The following is a 17708-nucleotide window of genomic DNA, read 5'->3' on the forward strand; positions in this document are numbered from 1 at the left end:
GGCACGTCAATATACACACAGCGAGCCGAGCAGCGCTTTGGGTATAGTAGAAGGTGCTCAGCGGAGAGAAACCAGGCAGGCGCAGACACCTTCACGCACCGAGCAGCGGTTTGTTTGGCGGCCGGGACCCGATCCTTTAAAACCATGCTGGATTGACTGCGGAGAGGCAACTCCAATCAATGGCTTGGCTTTGAAATCGTTTCAAATTTATTGGAAAGGAGCGCGAGATAGAGCGACAGAGGGAGTGGGAGAGAGAGGGAGAGCGAGAGAGTGGCGCGAGGGGTGGAAATAAAGATCCTTTCAACGATGGAGCTGACAATGGAAAACATCGGAAATCTGCACGGTGTATCTCACTCCCATCAAACCAGCGACTTAATGAACTCCCCGCACGCGCGCCAGTCGTCGGCGTCGCATCGGAACTTGGTGTCGCACGGGCGGTCAGCCATGGTGTCCAGCATGGCCTCGATACTGGAGGGAGCGGGGGACTATCGCCCAGACCACGCTTTGTCTGGCCCCCTGCATCCGGCTATGACCATGTCGTGCGACTCCGGGATGAGCCTGAGCAGCACCTACACAACGCTGACGCCGCTACAGCACCTGCCCCCCATATCCACGGTCTCGGAGAAATTTCACCATCCACACCCGCATGCTCACCACCATCCAGCACACCAGAGACTTGCAGCTGGGAATGTCAGCGGCAGCTTCACCCTGATGAGAGACGACCGAAGCCTCGCCTCTATGAGTAACCTCTATGGCCACTACCCCAAAGATATGTCCGGGATGGGGCAGCCCTTGTCACCCCTGTCCAACGGGCTCGGGTCTTTGCACAGCTCCCAGCAGACTCTCAGCGCCTACGGTCCCGGAGCTCACCTCTCCAACGACAAGATGCTCTCCTCGGGGGGGTTCGAGTCTCACGCAGCCATGCTGTCCAGGGGTGAAGAGCACTTGGCCCGCGGTCTCGGGGGTCACGGGGGCGGGCTAATGACCTCCTTGAACGGTATACACCATCACAGCCATCCGCACTCTCAGGCAAACGGATCCATGCTCTCAGACCGAGACAGGCAGACGGTGGTGGGAGGCGGGCAAGGTGCTGGGTCAGGGCAGGTGGAAGAGATAAACACCAAGGAGGTGGCACAGCGAATAACAGCAGAGCTCAAGCGCTACAGCATCCCCCAGGCCATCTTTGCTCAGAGGATCTTGTGTCGGTCCCAGGGAACTCTGTCTGACCTGCTGCGGAATCCTAAACCTTGGAGTAAACTCAAGTCGGGCCGAGAGACGTTCAGGAGGATGTGGAAGTGGCTCCAGGAGCCCGAGTTCCAGCGGATGTCAGCGCTGAGGCTTGCAGGTGAGTGAGGAGACAGCCTGAGTGATGTGGAGGGATCAATTAGAAGTCAATGTGGCGAGACTGTCAATAGCAGCTCAAATAGACATTAGTAGAAGTTATTAGTCGATTGTATCGAGTAAAAGTTCATCATGACAGTTGAGGTGTTAAATGTTTAGGGAGATCTATATTTTGATTGATGCTACAATGCGCAGTAGTATAAACATACATTGTGTGATAAACAAAAGAGAAGCGCTGTCTGTCATAAACAGACAGACTCCAAAGCAAACCGAGTCTGCTCAGACACTTTTGGCTTTACGCACGTTTACGCACAAGTACAGTATGCATGCGTGCATCCATCTTCCCCTGTCTCACTCTTCTCCCCCCCCCCCTCTCTCTCTCTCTCTCACACACACACACACACACACACACACACACACACACACACACACACACACACACACACACACACACACACACGCATGCACGCATGCACGCAGAAAGAGGCGAAACAAAGGAACTCAGAGCGAGAAGTGAAATTGATTAAATCTTACTTGAAAGGTAAACGCTATACTTTGATATCATTGTGCCCCGAACACCCAGTTTTATTTATTTAACAAACCTCATCTAATTCTTTGGCTCTCTCCTTGTCAAATATGCGCGTGGTCACAAACAAGGATCGTCTGAGGCCTGGCCAAAGAGTCTGGGGAGCATGACCTCCTATGGATCAATATTCCAGGTCCAGGCGTCCCCTTTCAGAGTAGCGCAGTGATAAATGATCGATCTGGATCTGTAAGACACAAACAGATGCGTCTTTTTCTGGTCTGTGTTGTCCCCTCTTCTCTCTGGGATCTCTGTCTACTAATTTGATTTAAGGCCTATTTAGTCATTGTGCTGATAAATTGTTTATTGCGGTTTGTGAAGTTATATGAGATCTCAGCTTAACAGGACAAATACTAAATGTGGCACAAACCCTATCTGCCTCAGCATTTCGGTTTTCTGAATGGTTCGCCACTTTGATCCATCGTTTCGATTTTTATCGCGCAAAGATTGTCACATTAAAGGCTGTGATTTGAACCCAAATCTCTGCCTACTTTAAAGTCTTTAACACTTGCAACCTGATTAATAGGATATAAATGAAAACAAGCTCCACGGTGGAGTTAATACAAAGATGTGAGTGAAAGGTCCCCCATCATTGATGTTTCTGTAAAGGCCTTGTTTAGACGCGCTGCTCTTCCAAACGTCAATCAGCGCTTCTGCGTCGTATTTCAGTGAACAGTTCAATTAAGCAGATATAGTGGCATATTTTAGTTCCAGTCAATGCCCTATTGAAAAGCACTTAATGGCATGTAAATTGTTCCTTTGCGTATTTAGTGGGGTTCTGGTAAATAAAGATTTAAACACTCCACAATTGTCTCTTTAAGTGCCACTGCTGTTAAAGCTAATTGGGCAGTGGGGTTTTATATCTTCCACACCCGGCACCAGGATAAAACCCTCAATTCAACTAGCGTGCTGGAGTGGCACAGTCCTGTGCAGCACACGGCTGCCGCATATTTGAATGTGCTCAGGTCCAGGACAGACTAGAGGTGCTCAGTGGTGAACGAAAATAAGAGCTGCAGTGTTTTACCACATTTTAGTTTTCCAGAAAGTGCAAATGTTATCAACATTAAATGAATAAATGAAGTTTATTCGAAATTCCCAGCACACAATTAATAAATACTTCTTTTTGGAAAAAGCTGATTCTTAAGCCTTCACTGTGCATCAACCTGCTGCCACAGCAGAAGCAAGGACACTCTAGGTGGGTTAAAATGACAAATGACTCGTATGTAAATGCAGGGAGCAACATTTTACTCATTGCATTTAAAATCACAATTATCCTCGGCTTTCATGTGGGTTGGGAGTGGGAGTTGGGGGAGGCGGGTGGGGGTTTGGATGCTGAAAGTGAGGCTGGGCCATACTCGCTCGGCCACATCAATCAATAAATTCAAATTACTATTCCAAATTCATCACAGTCACACGAATCAATGCAGCTGCCCTGCTTAGCTAATGCGAAAATACCAGTGTCCGCGCGCACACACATGACAATTCACTGCCGACAGGAAAAGCAGAGCAAAGGTGGGCACGTTTGGAGGGGGGATGTGTGTCCTTCACGCTTAACATCTCCTAATGCTTTCTCCACTTACTGTGTTCTTCATATGCAGACCTGTAACACATAGGCCACGTAAACAAAAGGCATTTCCACACTCTGAACATATATTATGCAGACGGCTGTTGTGTAAGCGGGCAGCTTTAAGAGAGACGCGGGCAGAGTGAGGTTTGGGGGGCATTTAAAGATCGCATTAACGATGAAAACAATTCGTCTTTGCATCTGTGTTGAATTCCACACTCCATCTCAATGTATTTGGTCGAGTCAATACAGCCCTGATCGATAAGGATAGCCAGTGCATCTATCAATTATCCCGCCTCAGCACTCTCTCCCATTGGTTTCTCCCCTGGAGCAGAAGGGAGGGGGGGAAGGCGGGAGCCGGAAAAGGTTGGGAAAGGGGACAGCTGGTTTAAAAAAACGCCCCGGCACATATTTTTCTTTCCTGTTATCATATTCTGTTTGTTTATGCGGTGTATAATCCCTTGTTTGTTCTTTGGGGGTTCGTGCACCCGGGTAATGTTCACGTTTTTCCAACAGATGTTGGACAACACGGAAAATATCATCAGAAAAAATACATTCCTACCTTCCAGGAATACCCGCTTCGTTTCCTTCCATTTACCAGTGATAATGTGCCATGGCATGCCAGGGTCCCCCCTTTCTCTCTCTCCCTCTCTGTCAAAAAAAAGCGCAGTAGGTTCATTTCCATCTAAATGGCCGGAGCACGTGCCAGGGTGTGGAGGTCAAGACCCACAGGACACAGAGGAAAAACATTGTCGAGAATGACGGTGGGAGGCCTCTATTCATGTTTCAATGGACTACATGCAGTTTACACAGGTCTAATCCTGGAGCTATACTCCAGCTCATCCACCACCACCCCCCCATCAGCGTCACCCTGCGCCCTTTCCTCTCTACACTAATCCAGTCATTTTCCTGGGTAAATATATGTATTTATTAAGATCCCCAGCCCATTTCCATTCCTTACAACGCACGGTCTTCATTTTGGTTAGGGGTTCATCATTTTGAGATAAACTCAGGCTTTTATATCAAACTGATGAATTCTGGGTGTTTTGTATATTTTAATTAAATTGTTGCTTTTCTTTAAATTAAATCGATGTGTGTTGGTTTGTGTGTGGCACACAGAAGGTGGTTAAAGCTTTGTGTTTATGTCTACAAAGCGTTTTCCTGCTGGTCAGTTTCTGGCGCTGTCCAGAGTGCTGAAATATCCACCGCAGGTTTGAGGACAGTCGAAGGTGGTGATCTGGAGTTTTCCAAATACATACTTGATACCGTTCTTGTGGCCTCTAAACACCATTATTTCATCCAACAGCTTCCACCCAACGATCAATATTACAATCCACAATCGCGTCAATCACACCACCACGCATCCTACTTTCCAGTCCAGCACGGAGCCCATCGGGGTTTCCATTTAAATCACATCTCCAGCTTCTTTTAGCAGCTGCAGATACAAAGTGGAGGTCATCTTTATTTTGGTATTTTCACGGAAATATCCTGACGTAATAAAAGTGCCTAAAAAGTGTGATGTTTTTTTATTTTTAATCTAGTATAACCGTTTTCACTGGTAGAAACATTAAGAAGTGATTGATGAGGGATAATCTCAAACAGCATTTTTTTTTACATGAAAAGATGGCTTGATGCTGGCCTGCGAAATAATCGATTGGTACGTTAATAATTGATGTATGAGGGGAAGATAGGGGAGTAAACAGTGCAGCTGTGGTTTCAGAGCTTCGTTGTTCGTTAAGCACAGCATCATGTGCTGTAAGTACTGAGACACGCGTGTACAAGCATCGCCTTTTCAATCCCCTGGTGGGAGGGCAACAGTCATTTTCTTGAGGTTATACCTCGAGGCTATTTTGTTTAAATCCCGAGTTCAGTGAAGCTCACTCCAAATGAAATGACATTATCTGTAGCTTCGTGTGGAGAGGCTGGCTGGACTCCTAAACAAACACATTTAGAGGAATCCTGATGTTCGAGTGTGAAATGAGGACTTATAATAATGCACCGCTGGAGTCATGCTGGAACTGCGAAACAGCACAAAGCAAAACCATATACGTTAATTCCCACAGGATAGTGTTTTACCACCAGCACCTCGCAATTGTCGCCTCCTCCATTTCTTCTCTCCAGTATGTGTGTGATCGGGATGCAGAGTGCGTCTGCGCCAATTGTTAAGGCCGATCTGGTGAGCCCTGAATCTGTATCGATTTCCATTCCCCGGCATCTCCTTCCCATCTCTGGAGCTGCGCCATGCGGCCATGCAACCCCCTCCATCTCCGCCATGCAACACCTTCCCTCCCATTAACAGCTCACCTTTCATAACACATAACAGGACGAATCTTACGGAGCTGTCAAGTGAAAGTCTGAGAGTTTGGCTTCCCTTTAAGGCTGTGCTATGGTGGGATTAGCAGCGAGAGACGACTCACAGTTCACAGTCGTTTAACCTCTTTTTGCTCATTACACATCCCACCCACACTGGCCGTCCCGCATAGCCGGCTCTGACCACGTCGACCTTATTATTCAAAATAATGTCATTTTAATAGAAATCAGATTAGCCTGACTGAAGCCGGAGCCCGCGTCGTCTCTCCCACGTCTTCACCCGTTCCTCTCACAGCGCGCGCACGTTCCAATTCACACGGGGTGCGTGGTTAGCAATTATAAATGCAGCAGCGCTCCGTACAGTCTCCAATACCGTCTCTTCTATTTTAGATGATCAATTCCTACGCTGCTCAGTCGCCCCCTCTCCAAACCGGATCGATAGGAGAGAATGACCTTTAAATCAAATTGCTGGCAGAGTCAACGCCATGCACGCGGATCGCATCAGAGGGTTAATGGCACCGCGCGCGTCCCCTTCTTCCAAGTAAAAACACAAAAGGTCCAAAGCAAAGATAATCCTAATTTAATCTCGCTGTTCGTGCACGCGCTTTGGAGTTCAATAGGTGCACAAAAGGATTTTAAATGTGAAATGAGCTAATCGTCAGTGGAGCTGAGGCCTGATAACGGACAATATCGCCGTTATAATGTCGTTATAACAGGTGTTATTATAACAACACCTTTTATAATGACACCGCGGGCCTTTGTCTGCAGGCTGTGGTGGTTTGCATAAGAGCATCAGTAAGTGAGGACTCCAAAGAGCAGCTGGTGAGCAATTAAAATGTTGACCGGAGTTATGTAACGCCGGGGTGCCCCCGAAAAAAAAAACACATGCTCTGCTAGCTCCTGTGCGCGTGCACAGTGCCGACATTTCTGCCAGGCGTCTTTTCACTCGCTCCAAATTGTTAATTTTATCGTGATCTGTTCAAGTTCGTCATCAGCCCTGATTTATTCCAGGCAGTGATTCGCTGTGCTATTTTCCAAATGTCTCTGATACTTCAGGAAATAAGTAACAGATTACTTTTTTTAGGGGTGATTAGGGATTTGAGTAACCAAAACCACCGCTAGTTATAAATCAGTGTCCAGCGGCGTCGAAGCAGCAGCGATTCCGCACACTCCCCTCTTATCTGGCGCTCTGACAGGCCATCGGTTATTAAAGGCCCGATAATGGCTCGTTTAATGCGCAGGATAAGAACAGAAGGCAAGGACACTGTCCGCGCAATTAAAGACGAAAAGGGCGGATATCCATTTGATCATTGTAAGACTTTAAATAATAATAATAATAATAAAATAAATAAGTAATATAGCATCGCATTAAAGGAGATCCATAAGGTAGAAAGACAGATTATGAATTTGAGTGAAAAACTCAAATAAGAAATAATCGCAAAAATTCATCTTTTGTAAATTTGTTTCTCTCGCCAAGGGGGAAAAATATTTGACAGGCACAAAAGAAGATTAAATGATTTAACTGACATTTAGCTCACACTGTAAAAGAGTTTGTAAACAATGTTTTGGATGTAAAAATAAAAATAAAAATAAAATAAAAAATAGGTAAAAATCATATCTGGGAAGAAAGAAAGAAGCCTGCAGATGGTTCGTATGTACGGAGCCTTAAGTCTTCCTGGGGTCGATCACAACCAAACCGCAACACACACACACACACACACACACACACACACACACACACACACACACACACACACACACACACACACACACACACACACACAGGAACACCGCTTATCGTACCCACAGATGCAACCCGAAACTCCGGTTGGGCAACCCCACACAGATCAACAAAGGAACAAAACGACTGTGAAATCAATTGATGAATGAATCGATGTCAGCCTTTGCAGCCTTTGTGTTACATGTTATTAAATATAACGAACTGCCTTCGGGTTTAAGCTAAAATTAATAATTTGGTTAATTTGTTGCTTTGGTGAGGGACGTGAATGCGCTGACGCTGCATTTCCGTTTTTCAGGATTTCTGACTTTGAGGCGTGTGTGAGAGATTATTATAGAATATCCTTGTGTATCAAAACAAAATTATTATTATCATCATTATTTTTTTTTTAATTAATATTATTACTATAATTTTTATTACTGCTACTGGTATTATTATTGAACTACCGTTCAATAATAATTGCTGCTGTTTGCTGATCAAAAACTTTGCACACAAAAATAGAAAACCAGTTAAATAAAATATATTTTATATCTGTACAAAAATAAAAACCTAAACATAATTTCCACACTTTTTAAAGTAAAACTCAAGCGATACATCAGTGTTAAAAGGACTACATAATATAAAATTAAACATTACATTCAAAATGTGCATTTTGTAACAGATAAAGACACATCGCCTTATTTTATTATATAATATATTTTCTCCATTTTAATATCCTTTGTCTTGCATTGGAGAGAATAAATCAGATAAATGCAATTACATGGGTGCAATAACGGGCTGGAAAATAAGGGCTGGAAATATTTGTGTTGACTCTCTCTTCACATGATTGAGTGAGGACGGTATTGAACTGAATCTGGAAAATCCTGCATATTGAAAACCTGTCTGCGTCCCCGTGGAGAGTAAACAGTATCATCCGACTGCAGATCAGTGTGATGATTCTCCTGCGACAAATAAAAAATTAGCAGAGAAGTGACAGCTCGGCGGCCAGCTGACATTTGAAGATATTTTGTTTCTGAGAAATCAAGTATATGAAACCCTCAAATGGCGCACAAATGTGCACACATCCACTCAGGAGTGCAAATATAAAAATAAGGTAATTAAAGTCCGCAGATCCTGCTAGTCCCGCGAGATTTAAAAGTTGAAAACAATGGTGTGGGATTCGAACAGAAAACAAAGTCGGTAAATATTCTTTTATAATTTTCACCCCACATCTGATTTACAGTAAATGATCGTGATGGTTTAATATTAAACTACATGGTTATTTAATTAATTAAATGCTGATTCGTTTTATGAGAATATTTTGCTGCTGGGGTGAAATTATATAAAAAAAATTAAAGAAATTAAATAGTTTATCATTTCGACTACTTAACAAGATTTAACATAAATATGAAAGTTAATTTAACAGAATTCAGTGAAAGCAAAATTTAACCGAAAAACCTCCAAAAATATTATTTTTCAAAAGAAAAAAAATAAACTCCCACCTGTTGTTTGTGGGAAAACATCCCTATGGCCACCTGTCTGTACATTCACAGTAATAATAAAAAAAAGAATCATGATTACAGCTATCACACATAACTCAAGCAATTATCACTGAAATCGATGATAATCACAGATAAGATTATCACTCTAACAATGGACCCACTCATAACAATAAATGGCGCGTGCAGAACAGGGCTGCTATTAAACAAAAAAAAAAAAAAAAAGTAATGCGGGGTAAATTTCAGCTCCGTGCTCTCGGTCCAGCGCTTAAATGGCTGAGTGCTTTTAATTATCCAAAACCTCATAAGAAGCGTGATGATCACAGTCATCAGCCTCGGCTCATTATTGAATGTTCTTAGCGCTGCGCAGTTTCTTGGGTTCACTAATAACGAGCTGGGATGAAAACAGCACCGAAAGAGCTTTTCGAGCATCTCAGGCTGACACGGATCTTTAAAAAAATGTCTTTTTAAAAAATCCTCTAATTAACATGAAAATCCAAATTCCAGTGCATGCATGAGAGTGTTGTGAGAGCTAATACAGCAAATCTAAAGGTAAAGGCTAGCTTCAAACGTTTCAGGCAGCAGAGAGTCTTGAAGGTGGGATGTGGGCGAAGGTGTAACTGAGTTCAGGTTGAGTGTTATTGAAGGGCTGGAACAGAAATGCCTCGCAGCTGAGTCGCAGGAGAAGGCAAACAAACAAATTGTGCCGCTTTATCAGTATATTAACACCAATTCTCACTCATTACATTAAGGAGTATTGAGCAGGAAGTGTTTTGGCCTGGCGAGAGAGAAAGAGAGAGAGAGAGAGTGAGAGCTTGGCACTTCCCTGCAACCGAATGCCACAGTCTGCAGAGGGCCGTGTGGATATATATGCACACTGCTATCAATCTTTAGAGCAATAGCCCATGCAAAACAGCAGAGACGTCACTTAATAAACAGGCCGAAGCTTTAACGCCAAACTGCCCAATCACGCATGCTCCATGTGAAGAAGAGTGCAGCTACAAGCAGCCTGCATAGATTATTAGTGAGGACAGCACTGCATTCCAACAATAAAGAGGAGGCACTGTGTGTGTGTGTGTATGCATAGATATAAAGGCACCCAACCGTAACCCGTAAACATGTTTATTGGTAAATTAATTAAATCAGCATACGCTGTTGACCTCGTCTCCTTTCCAGGGATCACAAACAGGGCCAACCAGAGAAGTTTAGAAAACAAGCAGAGCTGTTTCTTTATGCAGATGTGTAATCGTGGTTTCATACAGGCACAATATTAGGCGGTTTGACTTTCTCATTATGAGCAGGAAGGGCAGCGATGATCGATAAATGATTAATGCTCCAGATGAGCTCACATCTGCAGGGATCGAGGAGGCCTCGTGAAGACAGCTGTGAGTATTCAGCCGGGCGCAGAAATCACAGCTGAAGCGGGTGATGATAATTTACTCCTTTTCCTGTTCGGGTTTCAGCAGCACAGAAAGCTGGATCATCACTCCGCTTCCTGCCCGGTGCGCTCTCACGTCTCCAGCCCCTTTCATGAATCTCCTCTCCAGGCCCACTCCCCCCTTCGAGGCATAATTAATTGGACGAAGTGAATTTCACACACGAATTATTCACGAATCTATCGATCGATATTGGACACCCAGGGCCTTTCTCTTAACCTCGCTTGGTTTGTCGTGAAGTAAAGAATATTAATGTCATCAGTGGAAAAGAAATGGGTCTAACTTATACCGTTTTCATCCGCGCATAAAGGCATTATTAAAGAATTCCAGATGTCTGGAGGCACGGGCCAGTCTGCGGGGACATTCGCTGACATTCATGAGGATTAACTGGACTTCCACTGCGTGCGCATATTCATGGGCAATGATATTACACCTGTGTAGCCTGTATATGATGTACGTGTGTAAAATAGCGGCACGCGGGACAAACGTGGCTGTGAGAATCAATCTTTCTATGTTAGCGAGGAGCTCGAGGGATTCTTCCAAAGTAGGTCAGCTCCTGCTCTCAGCTCCAAAGCGAGAAATAGAAATCTCATTTCTCTTTTTATCAGCATCACGCGCACCTCGGAAAACACCCAGCGCCAAATCAGGATTTCTGCTCCTGTCCGGCTGCTCTTTGTGCATGAGTTTATGTCCGTCTCTCTGCTCGGTGCCTACTGTAGCTCTAAAAGCTGCAATGATCGATTTTTTTTCTTTTCTACGCCGAGCTTGGTTCAGTAATCAGGGCCCCCTTCCTCACCGATCGATCGATATCGATTACTAAATCCAGCGCCTGTAGCAAAGGCAGCGCGCTATGGCGCCCCGTGCAGCCGGGCCACGACGAGAGCGACACCTACCGACAGAAACGGAACAAAGCAAGCGGTCGATGAGGTGGCAGAACGTGACTATCCGGTGGAGAAGATGTGGAGAGAGTCCGGGACTGTGTCAGCTTGCTGTGGAGGCACATTAAGAGAGAAACACTCGTCCTGCTGACTCTGCATCTTCCCCACGCACAGGTGCACTCACGGCGAAAACGTCTGGATGTGTGTTTCTTACCTTTTAGGCATTGGAGAGAACATTTAACCATTAGGAACTCTTTGAGATATGATGCGGTTTGATAAATCGTAATACAAATAAATGAGAAAACATTTTTGAAAGTGTTTAAAACATTAAAGCTGTTGTATTTGGCTGGATGGGATTTTTACAGGGGTCCTATTTTTGGTGTGAGGTTGTGTGTGTGTGTCTGGACAAACCACAGAAGAATAAAGTTAGACAGGAGGAAGTAAAGCTGCTCATACCAGCTGGAAGCTGCATAAGATAAATGGAGAACTGAGTGTTGTAATATATATTAAATATCATTATTATTATTATTATTATTAACCTAAAGACAGTAATCAATCTATATTGATAAAAATAGAAGAATCTGTACTAAAAGCAGCAAAATCCATAACAAAAATACTCTTGTATGAGATGCAGTCCATGCTCATGTGTAACGAGGAGCTACATTAATAAACACAGGTATCTTGGGAACGTATTTAAAAATGCAGCTTGAAAAAACTATTTTAAATGAAGCTGAATGTTATTTAGTATTTTTAGCTTTTATAAGAAAAAACGATTAACTCAGCACTCTTCACGACCATTCCAGAGGTTCTGTGTTTCGAATAGGAGCAGACATGTCACACATGTCAGCACTGCTCTGCTGCTCCTCCTCGGACTTCAAAAAAGCCTGGTGGAGCTTAGATACATGTTAGGCTCATTGTCCTGCTGGGAAACGAATCCTCTTGCACACACGTTTAATCCATACTGTCTGGCATGTCTCCGATGGGCTGTACGCTTCTCCCCGATGGCCGTGATGATCCAGTACAAGTTGTCGAGTATAGAATAAATAGAGATTTCATCACACCTGGAAATGTTTGAGCACTTAAGCTTTATCACTGGAACCTTGATGTTCAAACTCTGACGTGACTGAAAGAGTAATTCTCAGCAGAGTTTCTTTATAAAGGAAGACACAAATGATGAACTGTTCATATACATTAGAATGAAGTAAGCAGCTCCATTTATTGGGAAAAAGAAAACATCTTAAATATTAACTTTTATTGGTTTAGGAGACAAAGAAATCCGGGATATAAGCTAGCCTGTCAATATTTATCCCTGGAACTACCAGGTGGGATTTACTTTGGCATTTTTAGAGTATCTTCAAGAAAGAGAAATACAATAAATACATGATGATGTAATCTTAGTGAGAATATGCTTTCTCGTTGTAGTCTTTCTGATTCTTTAGTGTCCTACTTTTTTCTTACTGTGAATAATTTCAGACACTAAAGAAGTGGCATCCTCCTCCTCCCTTTTCTCACCATCATTACTACTCTTAAACCTTTAATAAATCAAAGTATTATACATGATGATACGCTCGCTGTTCGTACAAGCATGGAAAAATTTGTATGTGGCATATTAGCATGTTTGCCTGATATATATAGCAGCAGTGTTGATGTGAAATATGAATATGATGGATGCGCAAGTGTGCAGGTTAGACATCTGTAGTAAACAGATTGGACTGCAATGGCTGATCAATGGGCTCTGCTCCACTGTAATTAGACACACAGCGCCACTGCTTGGCTCCAGCCACTTCAGCATAATCACAGCCTCCTCACACACACACACACACACACACACGCACACACACGCACACACACACGCAAGGAGAATATAAAAAAAGAAATCTGTCCTTAAATGCATCAAGACACACACACACAGCGTGAGAGTGAGACATTACTGAAGGCGAGTATGAAAGTATCAGACAATACCAGCAGCAGCAGGTGGAGACCCCATAGGGATGGCATCTTTCCCGCTCGCTTTCTCTCTCCAATTTGCTCCCGTTTTATTGAGACAGTAGGGAAGCTGAGAGGGACACACAGTGCGTTCTGGCAGGATTCGATCCTCAGTCAGCAGGGGAACATGTGGCTGCAGAGGTGGTGCCTTAACCTCACACACACATACACACACTCCTCCTACACCATCTCTGGGCGCCATTTCTCCCTTTTACCTTCCACCTGTCTGCTACTTTCCACCCGTCTCCTACAAATACTTACAACACACTTACCTACATTCCATTAACTATTAATTTCTGCGTTTGCTGCACGCAACCCCATCACCCCCTCGGACACCCTCCCAAACGTAGAAGAGTACACTCAGCGTGTTTTCTTTTGAAAATTGCTCTGTGTATGGGAAGGGGCTCATAGCAGCCAGTGCAAGCACCTCTCCAGTGTTTGTGTTTGGGAGGGGGGGGGTGTGTGCGGGGGGGGGGGGGGGGGGGGTGTTATAAATACCCTCTCAGAGCTCAATAGAGTGGGCTCCAGTGGGCTCTGTTTGAAGTAGCAGACTGTAGACCTGCTGGGGGGGGGATTCTGACCTCAGTCCCTACAGAGAACCCCCCAATTCCTACAGCAAAGTCGGTCAATATCTCGCTTTCTCCTTCACTCGCAGCCCCTCCCTCTTCATCTCAGCTACTCTCTTTAGTTCTTGCACACACTCGCGCATGCACGCACACACACACACTTTGTCTTACTCCTGCTTCTTTTCTGTTCTTCTCTCTCCAACCTATTCTTTCCCTGCATTTGCCCCTCCTCTATCTTTCATTTCCACGCACGCACACTCAAACACAAAATGCTTACTTTTGTGCAACAGTCACTCAGTCCCCCATTGCGACTCAAACTGCATTAATATTGAATCAAACAGCAGTGTCTCCAGCTAGCAGGCAACAGCCAGTGCGCCCCCCCCCCCCCCAATCTCTCTCTCTCTCACCGCAGGCTGGGTCCCTGTCTGCACTCTGCAGGATGGAAGGAATATTCCCACTGGGCAGGAGGCATGGATTAGCTTTAAATCAACTTTAATATGGCAATAGAGATGGAGCCATAGCAACTCCACTGGTGTATGAACCAGTTTTATGTGTTTAAGTACTGGGTAATTATAGTTTACGCACTTTACTTCCCTCCACCTCCAGCTCTCAGTTCATGAAAATGATCACTTTTGTATATTTACCTTGCGTTGTGTTTTCTTTCTCCTCTTTGCCTCCCACTCTCATTCCCATCCCTCCCACCTCTACCATCCACACCAAGCCTGCAAGCGCAAAGAACAGGAACAACACAAGGACCGCAATACGGCGCCCAAGAAACAGCGTCTAGTCTTCACTGACCTGCAGCGCCGCACACTCATCGCCATCTTCAAGGAGAACAAGCGTCCATCCAAGGAAATGCAGATCACCATCTCCCAGCAGCTCGGCTTGGAGCTCAGCACCGTCAGCAACTTCTTCATGAATGCTCGCCGCCGCTGTGTGGACCGCTGGCACGATGACCACGGTACCAGCCCCGGGCAGCCAGGCACCTCTGCCACCACCTTCTCCAAGGCCTGAGAGAAGCAGGAGAGGGCCTTCGGCGGGCCGAGGGACCAGGCCGGAACAACAGGCGACGCTGGAAATTCCCTGCGAAGCCTGTCTGTAACAGCCCTGCCAGGCCCGGAGCGCCTGAAGGTGTCCTCTACACGATATAAAAATCCTTTGTGCCATGCAATCATCTTTTACGTCAGTTAAAATTTCAAGCTCTCACCTGAAACAAGCATAATCTAAAAAGGTGAAGTGTGAAGTCAGGTCCACTCTGCATTTCTCACACACAAGGACAATCATTGATTTTGTCTTTTTTTTTTCCTTCTTTTTTGAGAGAAAATAATTTTTATGGCATCTGACAAAGCAAAGCGACACCAAAGATTTGACGTTTCTGTTGGGCGGTATCTACATGATGCTGGCCTCCTCCTTCACCACCCAAGTAGCCACTGATTCTGCTTTTCCTCTCAACTCACCTCCTTTGTGTCTGCCTCCTCACTGTTTCCCACACACACACACACACACACACACACACACACACACACACACACACACACACACACACACACACACACACACACACACACACACGCACGCACACACACACACACAGCGGCACACGGAAGCAACAAGGGCAAAAGAACGGCAATAAATCTGAAAACAGAACAGCACATAGCCTTATTATCAGAGCCCCATCCTGCACACACACAAGGCCGTCATGAAGAAAACAACGCAGCCCATGAAAAAAACAACAAGGCTTTCCAGTTCTCTGCCTCTACCTCCCCCCTCCTCCTCCTCCTCCTCCCGCAGTCTCCTTCATTCCTCAGCCAAAGGTATTCCCTGATGGCCAGCCATTTCAGAGAGCAGCTCGGCCTGATCATACGGCAAACTAATGAATTGAAAAATGAATCGATGCAGACAGAGAGGGAGCGAGGCCTTGACCCCCTCATGAAGGTGAAACTCAAGACACTCGCCAGTAGATACTCAGGTCTTCCAGGCCCAGGTCTCGTATATTTTTTGCACAGATGTTGGGAGGCCTGCAGGGAGACGTGTCATTGTTACTTTTAGCCTGAGCCCAGAGTCTGCGTTTCTCTGACCAACAGGAGAGGCGGGTGAGATGTCTGGACATGCTCTTTGTTCTGCTGGGAGCTTTTCCTCTAATCAATAACTGAGAACCGAACGATGACAACAACACGCTCGGGCATCCAGCCAACTACATTACAGCTGCATAGGAAAAGCAGAATGTAAGAGGAGCACATGAGACCCAGTGGAGATGGGGACACAAAGGCCTCACTACAGCAGCAGCAGCAGCATTAGCAGCATCAGCAGCAAGCACACCTCGCCAGCCTTGCCTGCGCTGGCAGAGCAACAGTGCCCCCTGCTGTTGAAAGCAGAGACCGGCATCCAGCAGAGCAAGGGGGGTTCAGAGTGGAGAAGAGGGAGGGAAGAGCCACTAGATGCTGAGGAGAAGTCATGGCACAACACATTCAGGCCTCGCAGCTCTTTGAAGGCAGATCAATAGCTAACCATTATCCTATTGTTGTTCCTCATCCAACCAGCACTGGTGAAGCCGGAGGAGGGGGATGGTTAGCCTGAATGCTGAAAATGCAGGGATTTTGCAAAGGCAGGGATTTATTTGGGCAATCCAAACGGAATACAAGAAAATTACACAAAGAGAGGAAGGGGAAAGTACAACAGAGTAAAATGTAACAGAAAGGCATCCTAAGTAAGACACATCAGTGGTGCAGTGGAGGTTTCATTTAGATTAGTTTTCAGAGGTTTTATGAAATCATTGATTTTCCATTCATTCATTTCATCTGCTTGCAGAAAAAAAAAAATTCAACAGATGTGATTTCTGTCAAACCTGGTTATTCCCACACAAGGGTTATCAGTAGCTAGCCCAAAGCTAAACACCACACTCAGCTGTTAAAATGCTACAACAATTAGTGCCAATGCTTACTGCCTTAATGCGAGTCAGAGAAAACGGTGCGATGGTTAACACACGGTTACAGTGCGCCCTGCAGATGATGGGCGGTGTGTGCCATAGCGCCCAACAATCAGCTTTTAACTGAATGAAATTATACTTTTTTAGTAAAAGAAAAGAAAAAAACAAGAATCTGATTTTAAAGGCAAACAATAACCAAACCTCAAATGAGAAAGACACCAAACATACAGTGCAACACAAAATGTTTCCAACGCATAACTGGACACATTTTGAAGCAGAAGAAAATCTCTCATTCTATCTTTGGTTCTCTACCTCCTCTGTCCCTCTAACCCCATTCCCCCCTCCAACCCCTCGCCCCCTTCCTCTCTATATTGATGCGGGTATTTAATTAGTACCATAGACACAAAGTTTCTATTTCTTGTTACTATTGTGCTCTGTTGTGCATAAGTAAGGCACCTTGTTGATAAATCAAAAACAAAAAAAGGAAGGACTTTTTAAAAGGAAAAAAAAGAAGGATGCAAGGACTGAGGCCAACGAAGGACGTGGTTTTGTTTCTTTTTCTTTTTTGCATTCTGTGTGAATATAGACCTGCAGGACATTTACCACAAGAAAGAGAAAAGACAAGAGAAACAGGGAGCTGCTGAAGAGAAGAATAAATGACAGACACTTTCTCTCCTTTGGCATTTCGTGTCGGAACTGTGGTACTCTCAGCCCCCCCGCCCCTTTAAAGCTGAGCCCTGAGGATGGGGTAAAATTAAGAGGGACAAAACATGACCTCCAAATGTCCTGGCTGACTCGCTATGTTTTATTGGAGGGTGGGGTGGTGGTGGCGCGGGGCGTTTACGCTTGGGACTCCGTAGTTATCTGTGTGGTCTTAAGATGCAACTGTAGCATTTCCAACA

General features: G+C 44.9%; 1 protein-coding gene across 1 annotated transcript; it reads left to right on the forward strand.

Annotated features, from left to right (window-relative positions):
• The first annotated feature begins 79 nt into the window (after nt 1-79).
• Nucleotides 80-15827, forward strand: onecut3a (one cut homeobox 3a). Its single transcript, XM_040040249.1, has 2 exons — nt 80-1345; nt 14602-15827. Exons 1-2 carry the CDS (start codon nt 307-309, stop codon nt 14892-14894), a joined length of 1332 nt encoding a protein of 443 aa, XP_039896183.1. The 5' UTR covers nt 80-306; the 3' UTR covers nt 14895-15827.
• The last annotated feature ends 1881 nt before the right edge of the window (nt 15828-17708 follow it).

The sequence above is a fragment of the Simochromis diagramma genome, unplaced genomic scaffold (genome assembly GCF_900408965.1).
Source record: "Simochromis diagramma unplaced genomic scaffold, fSimDia1.1 OVJJ01000026.1, whole genome shotgun sequence".
NCBI lineage: Eukaryota > Metazoa > Chordata > Actinopteri > Cichliformes > Cichlidae > Simochromis > Simochromis diagramma.

Coding starts and splice junctions, on each gene's coding strand:
- onecut3a (XM_040040249.1), top strand. CDS start 307: ATGGAGCTGACAATGGAAAACATCGGAAATCTGCACGGTGTATCTCAC. Junction 1,346..14,601: donor GTCAGCGCTGAGGCTTGCAG/GTGAGTGAGGAG, acceptor ATCCACACCAAG/CCTGCAAGCGCAAAGAACAG.